Source organism: Chiloscyllium plagiosum, unplaced genomic scaffold (genome assembly GCF_037043375.1).
Source record: "Chiloscyllium plagiosum isolate Xiang-an unplaced genomic scaffold, Cpla_swu_hap1 HiC_scaffold_7, whole genome shotgun sequence".
NCBI classification, from domain to species: domain Eukaryota; kingdom Metazoa; phylum Chordata; class Chondrichthyes; order Orectolobiformes; family Hemiscylliidae; genus Chiloscyllium; species Chiloscyllium plagiosum.
Genome location: NW_028270145.1, coordinates 30,160,961 through 30,181,430, shown reverse-complemented (window position 1 = coordinate 30,181,430; position 20,470 = coordinate 30,160,961). Strand labels below are relative to the sequence as shown.

At 46.9% G+C, this 20,470-nt stretch overlaps 1 protein-coding gene across 5 annotated transcripts in view; it reads right to left on the bottom strand.

The window, feature by feature from the left end:
* LOC122551427 (neuropilin-2-like) overlaps nucleotides 1-20,470 on the bottom strand; it is a 105,824-nt gene that overhangs the window by 74,298 nt on the left and 11,056 nt on the right. For all 5 annotated transcript variants that reach the window (XM_043693315.2, XM_087988881.1, XM_043693317.2 and 2 more), the window contains one exon: nucleotides 5,405-5,585. In XM_043693315.2, coding sequence (XP_043549250.1) covers nucleotides 5,405-5,585 — 181 coding nt within the window. The remainder of the gene's footprint in view (nucleotides 1-5,404; nucleotides 5,586-20,470) is intronic.

Here is a 20,470-nt window from a genome sequence, read left to right as displayed (position 1 = left end):
TTCAGGCTCACTGCCTTTATTCCTGATGAAGGGCTTTTGCCCGAAACGTCGATTTCGAAGCTCCTTGGATGCTGCCTGAACTGCTGTGCTCTTCTAGCACCACTAATCCAGAATCTGTTGTTCCCTGGTCCTGGGATCCATAGGGAACCTGAGGCGCAATTCTCTACTCCTGCCAGCAGGGGACAGCAAAACTAATGCAGTGACTTCACTGTTGGTCACTTGGATTTTGATGCTTAACATCAAGCATTAACCCTGTGTGGATACAACATATTTGAGCATAGAGAGAAATGCTTAGTTTCATAGAACCCCTAGAGTGTGAAACAGGCCATTTGGCCCATCGGGTCCACACCAACCCTCCAAAGAGCAGATACCCAGACCCATCCCCTACACTGTAACCCTACATTGCACATGGCCATTCCACCCAGCCTGAACATCTTTGGACTGTGGGAGGAAACCCACGCAGACATGGGGAGAACATGCAAATCCCACACAGACAGTCACCCAAGGCTGGAATCAAACCCTGGTCCCTGACGCTGTGAGGCAGCAGTGCTAACCACTGAGCCACCGTGCTGCTTCTCCTAGTCATACCCATCAGCTGGTTCCGATTGATGAACAAGCTCAATAGCATTTCTCGCCTTTCAATCTACCTTCTTTCAATCCCGAACTGGCCTATTGCTTATTTTGGGGCACAGGTCAATATAAGTGCATGCACTACTCTGGGCTGCGTCTGACTTCCTCTCTCGACAGATCACCACTCTCAAGTCAGCGGCGTGGAGATGGATTGAGGATGGTCACCCTGGCTGATCGCATTGCTCGTCTAGTTTTGACACCGATTGTGTGCTTTTCTCGTAACCCAGTCACCTGCACTGTTGGTGTTAGTTCAGTTGCAGCACTTGCCCCTGAGTTGTAGGATTGTGGACTCAAGGCACGCTAAAAGGATGTGAGCGCAAACGTTTTGGGTGTCGCTTCCAGTGCAGAACCAAGGGAGGGCTGCACTGCTGGAGGTGCTGTCTTTCCATGAAGTGATTCTAAAACATAGGATCTTGTGCTGTCCGATAGGTATTGAAAATCCCACCTAACTTTGAAGATCAAACTTAGCCTCATTTCCCACTCCTTAACAAGCAAGACCCATTTCATCAAGCACCTTTCTTTCACCACCATCACAGCACCATCCAGCCATTGCACCTCAGAAATTATTTTGTATCCAGCATTGACTAGATCCCCCTATTTAACTCTGACCATATATATATATATATATACACACACCATTAAAAATCACACAACATCAGGTTATAGTCCAACAGGTTTATTTGTATGCACAAGCTTTCATAGCACTGCTCCTTCATCAGTTAGCTGTGGAGCAGGACCATAATACACAGAATTTATAGCAAAAGATTACACTGTAATGCAATTGAAATAATATATTAAACAAACTATATTGAACATGAAACTGTAATTTCTTGCTGTAAATTCGGTGTCTTATGGAACTGCTCCACAGCTACTTGACGAAGGAGCCGCGCTCTGAAATCCAGTGTTTCCAAATGTACCTGTTGGACTGGTGTTGGGTGATTTCTAACTTTGCTGAAAATGTGTTGCTGGAACCTGAAGAAGGGCTTATGCCCGAAACGTCGATTCTCCTGTTCCTTGGATGCTGCCTGACCTGCTACGCTGTTCCAGCAACACATTTTCAGCTCTGATCTCCAGCATCTACAGACCTCACTTTCTCCTCAATGATTTCTAACTTTGTCGACCCCAGTCCAACACCGGCTCCTCCACATCAAACACCAGTTCTCCGGCTGGTGTAGAAAGATTGTATGGATGGGGCTGGGGTTGTGAGTTGGGACAGGAATGACAGAGCTTTGCCTGAATTAGCCACACTGAAAAGTGGACAGTGTCCTGGTGTAAACCTCATTACACAGCAGAACTGGGATTTAAAAACTTGTCACCATACCCAGCAAAAATTGGTGAGGCCACTTTGACAATACTGCGTGTAATTCTGGTCGCCCTTCCTTCGGAAGGATGTTTTGAGAAGGTGCAGCAAAGATTTACAAGGATGCTGCCAGGACTGGAGGGTTTCATCAGTGGCTATGGGGTAACCTTACAGAGGTTTATAAAATCATGAGGGGGTTTGAAAGGGTTAATAGACAAGGTATTTTCCCCAGGGTTGGGGGAGTCCAAAACTAGTGGGCATAGGTTTAAAGTGAGAGTGTTATGGACGTGCTGAACAATTTGGGAATGACCAGGAGATCGGTTTTATTTTGTGTGCTGTCAGCTGAGGCATAGATATTGGTCAGGAGCCCAGGAATAACGTCCCTGCTCTTCCTTCAATATAGTGCCATGGGCTTGCTAACATTCACCTGAACAGGTAGATGGAGCCTCGGTCTAACATCTCATTGTAAAGCAGGCACTTCCAACAGTGCAGCACTCCCTCATCAATACACTGGGGGATCAAACATTCATGCTCTGGGTCTGGAGTCACATGTAGGCCAGCGACACCCACATATCACAAAATGAATAAATAAAAAAGAAAAGACCAGGAAAGCATGAACTAGATGGGTTCTTCCTGACAATCAACAATTATTTCATGGTAATTGTTGGAATCTTAATCTGAAATCTTTATTGAATTTATAGTCCCCCATGACAGGATTTGAACCCGATTCTCTGGATTAATAATCTAGTGATACTGCTACTAAACTATCTCTTCTCCCTAACTGAAAGTTATTTGTGTCCCTCTGCCGACTTCTTCTCTCAGCTTATTCCTTTTACACCTATCTTTGTACCCAAATTTGCTGAAAATACAATGATGATCCTTTCATCCAAGCCATTAGTACATATCATAAATAATTGTGGCCCCAAACTGATCTGTGAGGTTTGTATGTGGAATGAGCTGCCAGAGGAAGTGGTGGATGCAGGTACAGTTACAACTTTTAAAAGACATTTAGACAGATCCATGAATAGGAAAGGTTTAGAATGATATGGGCCAAACACAGGCAAATAGGACTAATCTGGGAATGTAGTTAGCTTGAACTGGTTGGACTAAAGGGTCTGTAACTGTGTTGTCTGACTCTACAACTCTGGAGAGGGATTTGAAAGCAGGATCTCATGGTTACAGTATGTTACCAACTCAACCATAGCCACTTTCACTGATGCTTTCAAATGCCTCCATGTTCTCATCCAGCTCTACCTCTGTAATCTCCACTGGCCACCCAAAGCCCGCAACCCTGGGATTTCTGCACTCCTCCAATTCTAGCTCCTTATGCTTTCCTGATTTTAACTGCTGTCAGATTGGCAGCTGAGCCTTCAGCTACCAGGCCATTGAGCTGCAGAATTCCATCCCTAAACCTCTCCGCCTCTCTCTATCCATCTGCACAACACTCTTTAAAGACTTTGGCCAAACTGCTTGATCATCTGCCCTGTTACCTCCTCAGATAACTCAGTCTCAAATTTTGTTTCAGAATCAGTCTTGTGAAGCCCTTTCAGGCTACACTAAAGTTACTGTGAAGGCAAATTGAAGAGAGAAATTTGAATTTTGTTGGAAGGAAAACTTGATTGAAAGCACAGTTTTGTCTTCACTGCAAAATCTTTATCTCATTAAGGCAAAAATACGCCCAATATGTGGCTAAGATACCATGCCTGGGTTTTGTTGAGCTGCAACTTCTGACACACGAAAGCAAGATACCAAAGGATGTGTACTTACAGAGCAATGAGAAACAGGAGGTGAATGAGATCAATACATTTAAGGGAATATACCTTTAAGGTATTTTGCCTGCACTCCTAACCTGTCTATATCCCTCTGCAGACTCTTTCTGTCATCCTCACTGCTTGCTTCCCATCTATTTTTATCTCACTCACAAACTTAGCAATGGTACATTCACATCCCTTATCCAAATCATTAATACATCTTGTAAATAACTGCGGCCCCAGCATTGATCCCTGTGGCACTCCAGGTTGCCATCCTGAAAATTCCCCCTTTTCTCCCAACTCTCTGTCTTGTAGCTGTCTAGTTAGCTGATCCTCTATCAATGATAATATACTAACACTATACCAACGGCTCTTTCTTATTAAGTAGCCAAATATGTGGAACCTTATTGAAATCCAAATGTATTACATCTACGGTTTCCCTTTTGTCTATCCTGCTTGTTACCTCCTCAAAAATTCTAGTAAATTTGTCAGGTATGATTTTCTCTTCATGGAGCCCCACTGACTCTGCTTGATCATATTATGAATTACTAGAGGGTGTAGGTTTAAGGTGAGAGGGGAAAGATTTGAAAGGGACCTGAGGGGTAACATTTTCACACCTCTTCTGGTGAATGTATGGAATGAGCTGCCAGAGGAGGTACTGGATCAGTGGTGCTGGAAGAGCACAGCAATTCAGGCAGCATCCGAGGACAGGCAAAATCGACGTTTCGGGCAAAAGCCCTGATGAAGGGCTTTTGCCCGAAACGTCGATTTTGCCTGTCCTCGGATGCTGCCTGAATTGCTATGCTCTTCCAGCACCACTGATCCAGAATCTGGTTTCCAGCATCTGCAGTCATTGTTTTTACCTGCCAGAGGAGGTAGCGGAGGTAGATACAATTGCAATATTTAAAAGACATTTGGATGGTACATGGACAGGAAAGGTTTAGAGGGATATGGGCCAAACACAGGCAAATGGGACAGGTTCAATTTAGGAAACCTGGTCAACATAGACAAGTTGGGGCGAAGGGCCTGTTTCGGTGCTGTATGACTCTACGACCCTCTGGCAGTATGACTCTTATAAATGTTTGGAAAGAGACTCCAAAAAAAGTATGGTGTAGAAGGGTCTAGATTTTATTATGCATGAGACATGAAAGGTTAGCATGCAGGTGCAGCAAGTAATTAAGAAGGCAAATGAAATTCTGGCTAGGCATTTGGCATTTTAAAATATGGAAGCTTCGTTAAAACTGCGCAGTGTTGTTAAGGCTGCACCTGGAGTCTTGATCCCTGTATCTAAGAAAAGACATATTTGCAATGGAGATTCACCAAGCTGATTCCTGGGATGACTTAACAAGAATGGTTAAACAGGTTAGGCCTTTACTCATTACAGTTTAGAAGAACGAGAGATGATTTTATTGATGATTATGAGGAGGGTAGCTGTTGAGAAAATGTTTCCACCGGTGTGAGAATCTCACACTAGTGACAGAATGAGGGGCCTCTCACTGAAACCTGAGATCCAAAGGAATTTTCTGCTTTCAGAGTGCAGTGAATGTTTGCAATTCTGTAGCCGAGGGTTATAGAGACTAGACGACTGAAAGAGGAGATAGATAGATTTTTGAAATATCGAGGGATTGAGAGCTATGATGGGCTGAGGTCTGGGGCAGATCAGCCATGATGTGATAGAATCACACACACACTCTCTACATTGGTTACGTTTGGGTACTCCTACCTGCAGTCATGTTTTTCAAGTTCAAAATGCGGGTTAAAGTTCAGCAGGATCTTCTGGTGGTTCTCAGGTGCATAGATGACCCATTCACATGTCTGGTGTGCCATGTAGTCCTGTGGGTATCCGGGCGAGGTGATGTAACCCGCCTCTCCTGCGTTTAAACGTTCCCCGCATTGCGCTTCTCCTGAAATAGGAAGAACAGTAACTGTTAGAGGGAGGACATGCTTGCCTTAAAACAAGACTGTAGAAATATTGACGTTGGCCCATGGATTTAACAACCCCATGATTTACCATGAGCAACAACAACCTCAGATCAGGTTCAGCGTGACATTAAAGACAAAGCAAGCTGGCAGCATTGTTGTCGCATATAGCGCGTTGCTAGAGAGAAATGACTGTTGGGTAGTGTAGCATCGGGATGGGAATGTTGAAAGCCTTTCCTGCTCCAACAACAACAGCAGCCAGGTGGTAGCTCAGTGTTTCGTGTTTCCTCACCTCTGAATTGGAGAATTGGGTGTTCATAATTCCCCTCTCTCCAGTTACTGCCATCTCTACATTGCACCTGAGGGGGTGTTTCTAATATGATGGCCCTTTAAAAGTACTTCACTTGGCCTGGTGTTTGGTCGTTTGTAATGGTGGGCCTGTTGTACAGGTCAGACTAATTGATTGCACCTTTGATTGGGAAATAATTTCAAGACGTGGAAGATAAGGGTAGTGAAATGGGCAAAGCTTGTTCAAGGAGCTACAATTGGCCAAGAGGCCTCTTTTGGTGCCCTGATTTCACAATGGACAGGTGGCTAATGCAGGAAACTAACACACACACTGTCATTGGAACCAGACTATCAGCACTGATAGGGAATCTGACATCTACGGAATCCAGTGATTGACTACAAACTGAGAAAGGGGAGTGGGGTCACTTTTCCTGGAAACAAAGAACACAGAAAAAACATATTTCTTCTTGAAAACCACCTCAGAAGGGATAAAGAGCCAGGACTGAATATTTCCACTAAGACTTCTCTCAGAAACTGATAGATTTTCCTTTTAAAATGCAGTCCAAACTGAACGGGGCCTCCTGTTCACCTTTTGCAAACGTTAATCCTTGCAGTCAGGGACTCTGCCTGTGTCAATGTTAACACCTCATTATTCATTAGCAGTCCTCCTGCAGCCTGCATAAAGGTCACCCTCCTGTGTTCCTTAAAGGACTCGTTGTCTTAGCAACGGCGGTCTTACAAGACATTGTGCCAAGTTTACACACAGAGGGACAGTGGTGTGACAAGCTCAACAACATGACGGCATTAACCATTTTTTATTAGCTTCGCTTTCACCCCTCAGAGAACTCCTTATTCCACTGAAGTGGCCCCCTACCCCGACGATTTCTCATTTCCATAAAGGTTTAGAGGGCTAAAAGGCCAAATGCAGGCAAATGCGACTAGTTCGGTTTGGGAAACCTGGTCAACATGGACATGTTGGGCCGAAGGGTCTGTTTTAGTGCTGTATGACTCTGTGGCTCTAGGACCAATGCCGGCAGCCTTCAACTTCGTAAACTTTGGAATCCTCTCCTCAAGCCACTTTTCCTATTGCCCCTCCTTTCAGACACTCCTTGAGACCAAACTCACTGAATAGATTTCTCAATTACTGGCTGCAATGTTTCCTTTTGTGTCTAAGTTTGTCTGATGGCACTGTTATTATGAATCCTTGGGATGTTTTGAAAAAATAGCAGGTGCTATATGAATGCATGGTGTTGCAGCTGCCGATTACTAAGAGCTGTCCTTTTGTGTCAATTGTGCTCAGTTAGTGGTCACTGGTTTGTCTGCACACATGGTGAATTAGAGATAATGGTGTGTGATCCTGGACAATGCTGGTTAAGTTACTATAAGTAATCTGGGCAGCTAGGGAGGAGTGTGTCAGTGTGTCGCACTATATTGATGTACAGTCCTCTGGGAAGAATTATAGAATCCCTACAGTGTGGAAACAGGTCATTTGGCCCAACAACTCCACACTGACCCTCTGATGAGTATTCCACCCAGACCCATTTCCCTACATTCCTCCTAACTAGCCTACACATCCCTGGACACTGTGGGCAATTCACCTAACCTGCACACCTTTGGACCATGAGAGGAAACCCATGCAGACACAGGGAGAATGTACAAACTCCCCACAGACAGTTGTCTGGGGCTGGAATCGAACCCAGATCCCTGGCACTGTGAGGCAGCAGTGCTGGCCATCGCTAAATCTTGGTATGTCAGCCGTGGTTCACCTCTGAGTCAAAAGGTCATGTGCTGAAATCTCACTCCAGAGTTTTGAGTTTATAATCAGGCTGACATTCCTCAGTGCAGTGTGGAGGCAATGCCGCAGTGTCAGAACAGCTGTCTTTCAACCGAGATCTCCTTTCATCTTTCTGGTGATGCAACAGATTGCAATATAGTAAAATAGGGAGGGGTCACTTTTCCCCCATATGTGTCCTGGCTATTATTTATCCCTCAGCAAAAGTCACCAGATTACCTGGTCACGATGACATTGCTTTTAGTGGGATTTGTTGTGCAAATGTTTGCTGCGTTTCCTATAACAGCAACTGCATCCAACTGACGGTAAAGCAATTTGCAGCGTTCCAATGTGCAAAAAGCACTAAAGAAACATAACCTTGAATTTTTTTTTTAAGTAGGACTGAGGAACAGGATTCCTTAAGGAAGAGATTGCATGGTCACTCATTATCCTCACGGTTCCTCATCCTCTAGCCACTTAATGTTGTGGTTCCTGCGTAGGCTAGCAGCAGCAAGGATGCTGGATGCTATTCAGACTGGGGGCTATTTATAAGCTGAACATAGCTAGATCGGGCATCTGATCTTTGGATGTTTTCCAGTCTATCTGACAACATGCCCCGGAGACTGCAAACTAGAGATTAATCTGGAGGACGAAGAAACCCAGGAGACAAATCGTAGGTACATTAAGAAAAAAATACGATGAGTGTTGTGTTTATTTATCTTGAGCAGTTACATTTAGTCACTGAGGGAATATTGGCAGTTGGGTGAACAGGCATGTGATCGAACCACTAGGGTGACTAGAGTTGTTATCCCAACTTGGGCTGCAGCCTGGGCGAACAGGCCCTGCCAATTCCTATTTAAAAAGATTTTAACACCCTCCACACCACGCGGTCCCGTCCTGTATCCTGGGGTGGGATTGTCCCCTAAGGTGGGAGTGGTTGTAGGGAGGTCGAACGCCAGGATTTTATTTTTTGGAGGTGGTTGGGGGAGGTGGAACCTCACCTTCCAAACCAGCCTAGCACCAGCCCCCATCACCCCGCTTCTCAACATCCCCCTCCCCCAACCAAAGAATACCCGGCATCACCAGGAGGAGGCAGTCAGGAGCCAGCAAGAGAAGTGGCCGATTGAGGGAGGATGGTAGGGGCAACCCAATCGTAGGGCACCTTTTGGCAGTGCCAATGAGAAGATGATGATGCAGTGGTAATGCCAGTGGACTAGGAGCCCAGAAACCCAGGCTAATGTGCTGGGCATGTGGGTTCTAAACCTGATCCAGTATTTAGATTTGACAGAAGTTTTCCAAATTGTGAATGGGGTAGATAGGGAGAAGCTGGAGAGAGTTCAGAAGAGATTTGCCAGGAATGCAGGGCTTGAGGCATATGGAAAGGCTAGATAGGCTGGGAGTTTTTTCACTGGACTGAAGGAGGGTTGAGATGTTTACAAAATCAGGAAGAGCATTGATAAGGTGAATGGCAGATGTGTTTTTCCTAGGGTGGGGGATTTCAAAACCAGGAGTCATATTTTTAAGGTGAGAGGAGAAAGATTTAAAAAATGCATGAGGGACATCTCTTTTACACTGAGAGTGGTCCATGTGTGGAATGAACTCCCAGAGGAAGTGGTGGATGCAGGTGCAGTTACAACATTTCAAAGACATTTGGATAAGTCCATGAATAAAAAATGTTTGGAGGGAACTAGGCCAAGCACGGGCTGATGAGACCAGTTTAGTTTGGGTTTATGGTCGGCATGGAGTGGTTGGACTGAAGGGTCTGTTTCCACGCTGTATGATTCGATGATTCTGTAACAAAGAACGAGAGGGCACAGATTTAAAGTGGTGTGCAGACGCTGTGAGAAAAATACATTTTCACCCAGATCGGGTGTGGAATGCCCTGTCTGGACATGTGGTGGAAGCAGGTTCAACTGAGGCATTCAGGAGGGCATTGGATTTTTATTTAAACAGAAATAATATGTGGGGATATGACAAAGGGATTGGCATGAAGAGAAAATTACTCAAAACAGCCAGTGTGAACATGATGGTCCAAGTGGCCTCTTACTGTGCACTAACAATGCTGCGATTCCAGCTGACAGTCTCAGGTACGCAAGGGGCTTTCTGACTCTTGGGAAAATGTCCACCGGAAGGACTGCATCAGGGGAGTCATCCTCACATTGTTCTCTGGAATTTTACTGTCCTTGCCCTCCTCTCCAACACCCCATTGTCCACCACCCAATAGTATTTTGCCCCTCGACTCTATACATTTGTGAGGGTTGCTTCTCCTCTGCAGAACCACCTCTCACTCTTGCCGTCTGCACTTCCTCTTCCTGACATCCTTAACAATGTAGGGGTACACTCGGTGGAGCTACCCGGTCTGGTTGGTCCTATTCCAGGACTTTTGATCACATAACCACGGACGACCACCTTCAGCTGTCTACTTCCACATTCCTGTTGAGGGTATCCCAGATGCCCATCTCCTGTATACACCAATCAGAAAGCCAACAGGCCTTCCCGCTTCCCTTTGCTGGTCAGTGTTTGTCCCAGTTCAATTATTTTTGAAGGTGATAAACAAAAGTGCTTAAATAGAAAAAAGGCATTATTCATGTAGCTCCGATTTGTGGATTTGTTTCAGCTGGATCTTCAATTTTTGGAAATTCCAATCCTACCCCTCGTCCTCTGCGCATGCAGACATCGACAGACACTCATACACACAGATTTAACAGGGACACAAGCACAGATAGATGGATGTTCATACATACAGGAAGACAGAGATACAGACAGACAATCACATGTATACAAAGACGTAGACAGAGACACAGACAGAAAAGACAATGACTCACAGACACCACAGACATAGACACACAAGAAACACACATAAACATAGGATGACACACACGGATGCACGTACACATCCCCAAACAGACATACTCCCATGGACAGAGACATATTGATGGAGTTCCACATACATGCACAAATGTAAATGTGTGTGGATATCAACACATAGACACAGATGGACACACACATATCCTCTCATTAAGCTGCTTCACTGGGGTTGAAGAACTTAGTTATGATTGGGTGCTATTCTTGCTGTCAAATCTACAGTGGCATATCACTCCAAGTGTCTCAGACAAGGGGAATAACAACAACAGCCTGCCCACTGACCACCAACTCTAACATTTAAAAGATCAAAAGTCAAAATGCAAGTACAGTTTTACATCCATATCCTGAATTGCTAGCATGTTTTGTTTAAAATTAAACATGATCAATTTGAAGCACCTTTTACCCTCTAGTAGCATCACATGTTTCCATCCTGAAGGTGTGTCGGGTACAATGACACCTGGGGTAGCACAGGGGCTCCATGGTTAGCACTACTGCCTCATAGCACTAGCGACCTGGGTTCGATTCTACTCTCAGGTGACGATTTGTGTGTTTTCCCAGTATCTGTGTGGGCTTTCTCTGGGTGCTCTGTTTCCTTCCAAGTCACATAGATGTGCAGGTTAGGTGGATTAGCCATGGGAAATACAGGGGAAAGGGTGGGATACTCTTTGGAGCGTCAGTGTAGACTCGATGGGCCGAATGGCCTGTTTCCGCAGTGTAGGGGCTCTACAGTTTCTGGTTTTTATTCCAGCCGTTAACCTGGGTCTGTATCGGATGCTGGCAGTGTGTGTGAAGGATGGAAATGTGTAACACCCATATCTCACACACAAAAGAAACCCCTAATAAAAGCAAAATAAAAAAAAAAATTCACAAGAAAGGCCGTGCTGAAAAACGCATTGTTTCCCTAATCTCCAGCATTGACGTGATAGCATTTTATTTACGGTGCCGATAATTCTTGTGTATTTTAGTTGAATGCAAACCAGTTATCTTTGCATCAGCCTCAGAGATAAGGCTATCCCAGTGATGACAGGAAACATTTATGTGCTAAACAGCGTCCTTTAAGCACTGAAAGGCCTCCTGTACTCGTTGAGTTGCCTTGATGGAGAGATTACTTTGCCTGTCGCTGCGTGCCAGGATGGACTGAAGTTCAGACACCAGCAGCTCACTGAAACCCCGTGTTGCTGGCAGAGACCCTGCCTCCTCGGGCAGCCTCACACTGTTCCTGCCCGGAACCGGTTCTCCTCGGGCTGAACCTACGGCGATTCCGTGAAACGCGATCTAAATTAAACCTTGCACATCGTGCTGAAGCGTTTCATGGGAGCTTTATCAGACATTAAAGAAAAAGGCACTGAGGAGCCTGAAGAGACTAGACTTTATAGCAACACCCCCTCCCACAAACCATTAGATTAAAGCTCACTCACCTTGTTTCGATTTGGAGATGCCGGTGTTGGACTGGGGTTTACAAGGTTAAAAATCACACAACACCAGGTTATAGCTCGACAGGTTTATAACCTGTTGTTTCCACAACCACCTGATGAAGGAGCGTCGCTCCGAAAGCTAGTGCTTCCAATTAAACCTGTTGGACTATAACCTGGTATTGTGTGATTTTTCATCTTGTTTCAATATTGGTTGGATTAGATCAACTCCCGTCTTTTCCATTGAAATAGAATCCCATTACCATCCTACTGGATAGTCTGGGTGTCCCCTTCAGTTATGGGCGGCACGGTGGCACAGTGGTTAGCACTGCTGCCTCAGAGACCCGGGTTCAACTCCCGCGAGTTTGCACATTCTCCCCGTCCCCCGTGTCTGCGTGGGTTTCCTCCCACAGTCCAAAAAGTGTGCAGGTTAGGCGTGAAGGGGTAAATGTAGGGGAATGGGTCTGGGTGGGTTGCTCTTCGGAGGGCCGGTGTGGACTTGTTGGGCCGAAGGGCCTGTTTCCACTCTGTAAATAATCTAAAACATCCTCCCCGTGCCTCAGATGCATAAAAATCACACAACACCAGGTTATAGTCCGACAGGTTTAATTGGAAGCACTAGCTTTCCGAGACCTGCTCTTTCATGAGGTGACAACGCTCCTAAAGTTAGTGTGCTTCCAACTAAACCTGTCGGACTATAACCTGGTGTTGTGTGACTTTAACTTGGTCCACCCCAGTCCAACACCTCCTCCACATCATCTCAAATGCATGTAAATATAGTCTTGAACAAGTAAGAAATGCCTTTAGTTTGTTTAGATAATCAAACTCTAATGTTTGTTTCTGTGATGTGCTACTGTACAGAGCTTAACTGGATTTCTGATAGAGGCTGAATAGGCTGGGGCTATTTTCCCTGGAGTGTCGGAGGCTGAGGGGTGGCTTTCTGGAGGATAGTAAAATCATGAGGGGCATGGATAGGGTGTATAGTCAAGATCTTTTTCCTAAGGTGCAGGAGTCCAAAACTACAGGGCGTAGGCTTTAAGGTGAGAGGGGAAAGGTTTTAAAAGAGACCTAAGGGGCAACTTTTTCACGCAGAGGGTGGTGCGTGTATAGAAGGAGCTGCCAGAGGAAGTGGTGGAAGCTGGTTAAATTACAACATTTAAAAAGCATCTGAATGGGTGTACAAATAGAGGGGTTTAGAGGTTTATGGGCCAAATGCTGGCAAATGGGACTGAGTTAGATTGAGATGTCTAGTCAGCACGGACGAGTTGGACCTAAAGGTCTGTTTCCATGCTGTGTGACCCCATGACAATATTTTTATGAATACAGTATATTCTTAAAATGAAAAAAATTGGATTGTCTGGGAGCCCTCTCCCTTTTACCTTACCCTTAGATAGTGGCACTGAAGCCCTCACTCTCCTACTTGCTCATCAAGTGGTAGGATTGGACATACTCCTGCCCCATCCTCACCTTCTCTCCCTCATCCTCTTTGGTCTCAAACAGGTCACCACTCCCCTGACCGCGGATTTGCCCAGGCCTTGAAATTTATTGGAATCTGCATTTGCTTGCCAGGTCTGATCCTTGTATTAGGAAATAATTCCTGGTCCTCAGAGATGATTCCTGACACGACCAGGAGGGAAGAGACTGTTCCCCTCCCCCCCCCCCCCCCCCCCAGCTCCCAATGGCAGGAGGAGCAAGCAGCATTCCACAGCCCCCCATTAACCCCACTACAGAACAAAAAGTGGCTGTGAAGCACCTCTGAGACCCCCTGAAGTTGGGAAAGGCGCCATCTAAATACAAATCTTCCTCCCCCCCACCCCCCACCCCCCCATTCCTGTTCGCCTACTCACACGCTCAGCAAAGGGAAAGACAGCCTCTTCCTCGGAACTGCGTTCTTAAGCTGAATGACAGCAAGGATGCTGGCGCCACATTAAGAATGATTTATGATGGTTTATATATGCATATTGCAAACAAAATCATTGGGTTGAATTTAAGATTCATCAGAACGTCAATCGTCATTTTTAAAAAATATACTCCGAGGCATCACATTTGTGTCACGCGACCGTGCAGTTTTCCACGTCTGGAAATCTCATTTGTTTAGAATCTCCTCAAAGGGCCCCTGCTGTTTCACAAAAAGTACATCAGGTACCGGAGTTACCGCTCAGAACTCAAGCACAGCACAGACATGAGCGGCTCTGCGATCATTCCATCTCACTCACTCCTCAACGTAGAAGGAAGAAAACAAGAGGTGTCCCTGGAGAGGGAGGGACAGCCTTCAGTGCAAAGTGAGGCCATTTAGCCCATCCGCTCTGGCTAGGTTCTCCGAAATTGCGACCCCTAAATCTTCCCACAACCCTGTTTCTTTTCCTTCGACGTGGACATGTCTCCTTTCTGAGTTTTTATTTCATTACTATTAGAAATGAAGTTGCTTCCACCATCCTCTCAGACAATGTGCTCCAGATCGCCACAATGCATTGTGTAAACAAAAAACCCCTCACAAATCCCCAGCTCTCTCAGTTCTTCTAACCCTTGTGTCAGTACATAGCTCTTTCCTCGTCGTTTTGAACACGCGATTAAACTTATTTTTCGGGTTCTGGGCAGAGTTTCAGTAGTCTCTGCATGTCGGTGAATTCTAAAACGTACCTAAGCAGAGCCATCAATATCTCGTACATGCACCCCACCACCCCAGGACCTTCACCCCTCTCCAACCTCCTCAGCCTTACTAAATATGTAGAGGTTAGATTGTTTTTCTAATGCCCGCTGTGTTAGGGCCCGTCCCACACATATTATTCACTCCCCCAGGTACTCACAGTAAAAAGTTTGCACAATTTTTCCTTGGTTCAGCCCGGCCCATGTTGCTCATGACCGGGGGGATGGAGGATTCGACAAAATGGCAGTGCCCAACCCCATCTCTGAGCTAGGAGGCCTCGGTTCTTGTCCCACCGTGGCTCCAAAGGCTTGCCACGACACCTCTGAACTGATTGCTATAGAAAATATCGATAAAGGGTTCGATTCCAGCCTCGGGTGACTGTCTGTGTGGAATTTGCACATTCTCCCCGTGTCTGTGTGGGCTTCCACTAGGTGCTATGGTTCCCTCCCAAGGTCCAAAGATGTGCAGGTTAAGGGGAATTGGCCACGCTAGAATTGCCCATAGTGTCCAGGGATGTACAGGCTAGGTAGGTTAGCCATGGGAAACGTAGGATTACAGGGATAGGGTGGGATGCTCTTGGGAAGGTTACTGTGGACTCGATGGGGTGAATGACCTGCTTCCCAACTCTGCGTGTGTGTGTGTGGGGGGGTTCTATGAAGTGATTTTGGATGGCTCCTGAGGGGTGTTCTACACAGGCCTGGACTGAAGAAGAGGCATCATTGTGCGGAAGGTTACTGAGGCTGGTAAGAGAGGCCTGTTCAAAAGGACGGAGCTGCAGCACCTTTAACAGGCAAGCAGTCCCACTCTGCTCGCCCAGAGCACAACTTGGCGAAACCATTGAGACTGGGCCAAAGGAGGAGAGGTTAACATGAGTGACCAAAGTGGTAGGAAAGGGCATGGACCTCCAGAGCTTGGCATCCCAAGTTGCCGAAGGGAGTAAATTCAGTGCTAGAGGGGCAGCACAGTGGCTCAGTGGTTAGCACTGCTGCCTCACAGCGCCAGGGAACCAGGTTCGATTCCAGCCTCGGGTGACTGTGTGGAGTTTGCACATTCTCCCCGTGTCTGTGTGGGTTTCCTCCGGGTGCTCTGGTTTCCTCCCACAGCCTAAAGATGTGGAGGTCAGGTGAATCGGCCATGCTAACTTACCCAACGAGTTAGGGGCATTAGTCTGAGATAAATATAGGTTAGGGGAATGGGTCTGGGTGGGTTACTCTTCGGCGGGTCGGTGTGGACTTGTTGGGCTGAAGGGCATGTTTCCACACTGTAGGGAATCGAATCTAATCTACAGCGACGGAAGGGGCTAGAGGAAAGGTCAGTGGTTTGCAGTTGGTGACAATGAGATTTAAGTATCATCGCCTACAGTTTGGACAATTACTCTCCATTTCAAGATGTTAAGAAACTTTCCCATCGCACGATGGCTTCACATCCAGATCACAGGCTTCAACTGCACGAACTCAAACTAAATAAGGGGCGGAGGAGAGGAGGGAGAGGGGAGGGGGGGGGGGGACCTTTTGGACTGAGTGAGACAGGAGAAGACGGAGTATCCCCTTTTTAAACGATTTTTCTGTTCCTGCTCACTCGAGCAGCAAGTTCATTCCCTGTGCTGCTAGATTCATTACAGTCAGGAAGAGGACGTTGCTTTGGGAACACGGAAATAAAAACATTTCAGAAAGGAATTTATTGAAAAGAAAACACAGAGATTACAATTTAAGAAGGTGCAGGCCCAAGCGCCAATGCGCTCCAAGTCAATCATAATTAATGACGGAGAGATGAGGATAGAGAATTATATAGTAAGCTGACATGACCTGGAACGCTCTGCCGGGAATGGATTCAGTAGTTGTTCTGAAGAGAGAGAATAGGAAGATAAAGACTGTAAAAGGATTTGGGAGGTAATTTGGTGTTAGAGGGCAAGGGCTGATGAGATTGGATGGTCTCCTTCCGATTCTATGACTACTCTGTAACACGGGCAAAGTCACAAAAAAGGAAGGGGCACGTGAAGGCGAACGGAGGTCGGTTTTACCTGCTCCTCTTGAGCTCCGGAGCATTTCCCACACCCCTTATCCCCCACCATAAACTCCGACCCTTCCCTCACAATTTGGGTAATCTCCTGAGCGAGGCGACAAACCGACACAATGGTAGGATCATGAGATTAGGAAGGGTTTAGAGGGATATGGCATTCCTGACGAAGGGCTTTTGCCTGAAACGTCGATTTTCCTGCTCCTTGGATGTTGCCTGACCTGCTGTGCTTTTCCAGCACCCCTCTAAACTTGACTTTAGAGCGATATGGGCCAAGTGCTGGCAAATGGGACTAGATTAGGTTGGGATATCAGACCAGCATGGACCGAAGGGTCTGCTTCTGTGCTGTCCATGTTTACAAAGGGACACATGATCTTTGAGTGGAAAAGGACAACATGTTCGTGACTGTCATGGGACGGTTGCAGGATTTTCACACCACCCCTCAAACCGAACGGTCGTTCCACCGGTTGGTCACTGAATGTTGGGAGGGGTTTATCCTTAACCCAGCACTGACTTGATCCCTCTAGGCTGCGGGTCTTGTCACACCACCAGGGGATCCCGGATGAGACTGAACAGGATGCTCTTCCAAGCTGGCAGGTGGTAAGCAAGCGCTTCGAACCTGAGTCTCAAGTGACATCGCACAAGCTGCAGACAGACTACAGCAGCTGCTGGAAAGAAGCGTGGATTTTTTTTTTCCGCGTTTTCTTCAGGAACGGAGAATTATTTGGCTGCTGGCCAGCATGCAGGCAGCTCTCAGCTCTAACAAACGTCGGCTTGCCTTGCTTTCCCCAGCCTTACTGCCGCTCGCTCCCTCCCCTCTCCTGCTCACTTCCCTCAGACTCTCCCTCGCTCTGTGTCCCCCCCCCCCCCCCCCCCGCCCCCTGCAGCTAATGGAGGTGAGAGAGTGAGAAGGAAACGCTAGATATACTCAAAAGGGCTATGGGGAAGGGCGGGACAGTGGAACTGACCGGATCATTTCGTTTTTCCAGAGCAGGTAGCGACAGAGCGGGCCGAATCGCCTCTCCCCGCGCTGCGCCTCCCACCCCCGCCCTGATTCTCTGGACATGCTCAAGGTATTTTAAGGCAACCTCAGCGTGAGACGTTGGGGTTTGTTGGTGCAGAAGGGTCCCTAGAGACATGTCGTGAATCTTAACCTGAACAGGGCTTCCCATCTTGAGGAGATCTGGCCCTGTGTCAACAGGTTGTGTGTTCAAATCCCCCTCCAGAGTTTTTGAGTACATAATCCTAGCTGATGTGTTTCAGTGCAATACTGGGGGAGTGCTTCACTGGTGCGAGCGCTGTGATTTGAATGAGCTGCTAGGAACGTAAGAAGCAGGAGCATAAGACTATTTGGCCCATTGAGCCTCTCCTGCCATTCAGTTGCCCTCCAACACCCTACGGCATATATTTTGAAAGAAAGTGGGTGAGTTCACCCCATAGCATCCTTCCACCAACATCATAAAACTGCTCTATGGTCTGAACTGCAGTTGCGTTTTGTGGAGCCTTGCTGTGCCCAATTCGTCCATTTGCCCCTTCGAAGGGGCGGCACGGTGACTCAGTGGTTAACACTGCTGCCTCACAGCACCAGGGACCCAGGTTTGACTCCAGCCTCGAGGCGACTGTCTGTGTGGAGTTCCCGTGTCTGCGTGGGTATCTTCGGGTGCTCTGGTTTCCTCCCACAATCCAAAGAGGTACAGGTCAGGTGAATTGGCCATGCTAAATTGCCCCATAGTGTTAGGTTCATTAGTCAGACGGAAAAATGGGTCTGGGTGGGTGACTCTTCAGAGGGTCAGTGTAGACTTGTTGGGCCAAATGGGTAGGGAATCTAATCTAATCTAGCTCATTACAAACCATGGATTTGGCTGGGACCTTGAGGATATGTGCAGGTCAGTGCCATACAGAGCAGCTAATGTATTGGCAAAACTGTCGCTGTTCATTAAAACGGAAGGTTGAGTTGCAACAACAAGCCTGCGTTTATGTATTGCCCTTACTGTAGGAACACAAGCCAAGGCGCTTGCAGGTGGAATGTGGGTAAGCAGATTTTGGTGCCCAGCCACGCGAGAAGATATCAGGTTATGACCAAAAGTTTGGTCGAAGCGATATGTTCTCAGAGGCAGCTTTAACATGGGCAAAGAGGAGATACAGAGAGATTTGTGGAAGGTATTCCAAAGCCTTGGGCCTAGACAGTGGAAGGCCTGGCCACCAAATAGGAGGCACACCAGCAGCCTGAACTGAAGGGCTACATCATCGTCAAAAAGGTCGTGGGATTGGAGGATCTTACCAGAGAGGAGATGGAGGGACTGGTTCTGGCTCTGGCTGTTTTCGATTCAGATGGAGAAGCTGCTGCAATGGGCCTCCGTTACTGGGAAGCTGGGTGGGGAGCAGAGGAGGGCAGGGACAGCTTGCTTCTCACCCTCAAATGTTCAGTCACTAAAGAGTGGCAGTGTGCCCAGCTGTTGGAAGGCAGTTGGTCTCTTTTGAGGTGGGGAAATCTCTGGGTCAAGGAGGGAAGAAAGACTGTCGGGCTCCTTGAACCAATTGCATTGAAGCAGTAACTGAAGAGGGATTTACGCAGCTTTAGTTTGGATTGGGACAAAAGGATTTCTTATTGGATGGATGTGACGCCAGGCTAAGAACACAAAACTCGCTCATTCAGCAGGACAACTGCCCGCTCCTCTGGCAGGAGACCCATCAGCTCTTTCCACGATGTATAGTGTGAAAGAAAACATAATAAGCTAACTTCAGAGCCCATCTGGCACTGAATTTGACTCCACGTAACCTTGGAGAAAGTGAGGACTGCAGATGCTGGAGATCAGAGCTGAAAGTGTGTTGCTGGAAAAGCGCAGCAGGTCAGGCAGCATCCAAGGAGCAGGAGAATTGACATTTTGGGCATGAGCCCTTCTTCAGGAGCACTGAATTTGACTCCACGTAACCTTGGCCTGGTATAGACCCCTCTCCCAAACAACACATTGGCCCTGTTTCCATGACGGCCATTGTTTATAATCAAAATATAACATTTCTCTTATTGTCGCTGATTGTCAATCACCTTCAGAACTCTTGGCCATCTCATCTTTTAAAATGAGTAGCTAATTGAATTAGAGCCTTAAGGCCATCCAGCACCCCCCTTCAACATTCCCTCCACTTAGTTACTTCCTGGCTGGTAGGTATCTCAGTTCCAATTTTCCAACTTGACTCCACATCCATTAGTGTTTCTACCAACACTTATCCCCCACCACCCCACAACAAAAAAAAATGGATCTATCATAGACTCGGAATTTCAATTGCCCCCCCACCGACCTCAGCCCCAGCCTCCACAGTGCTTTGGGAGACAGCAGGTGCACCAGCCTTCTTTAAAAGGCACTGAATTGGATTAGCATCAGGCAGTATGTCCCCAGCAGCAGAAAACCCTGCTAAACACTGTTGGCAACTTGAACCTTCTGCCTTTGGAACGAAAGGCTGGCATTGGGACATCCACTCTCACAAGCACCGTCCATTCCGGGCAACGAAGAGTGCTTCAGAAATGTCGTCATGTCATAAGCACGACAGCCAGATTCAGCTCAGTTAGCTCCCACAAACGGTGGCATAGTGACTCGATGTTCCATTTTCCATTCTGATCATGAATCTGTTTTAGTGGGTTTTGAATCCATGTGCTAATGATGCAATCACTCACTGTTTGGTTGGAAGTGCCAAACATTTAACCTAATGTAGGTTGGCATGATAAGCATGGACAGGACACTAGGGGAAAACATCTCTGTCTCGTTTTCAACCTCGCGCCCAATGCATACCACCTGCAAGGGCAGACGGGGCCGGTGGGTTCGCAGTTCACTAAAAAGCAGTACAATAACTGTTAGGCAATGCAGCACTTACATA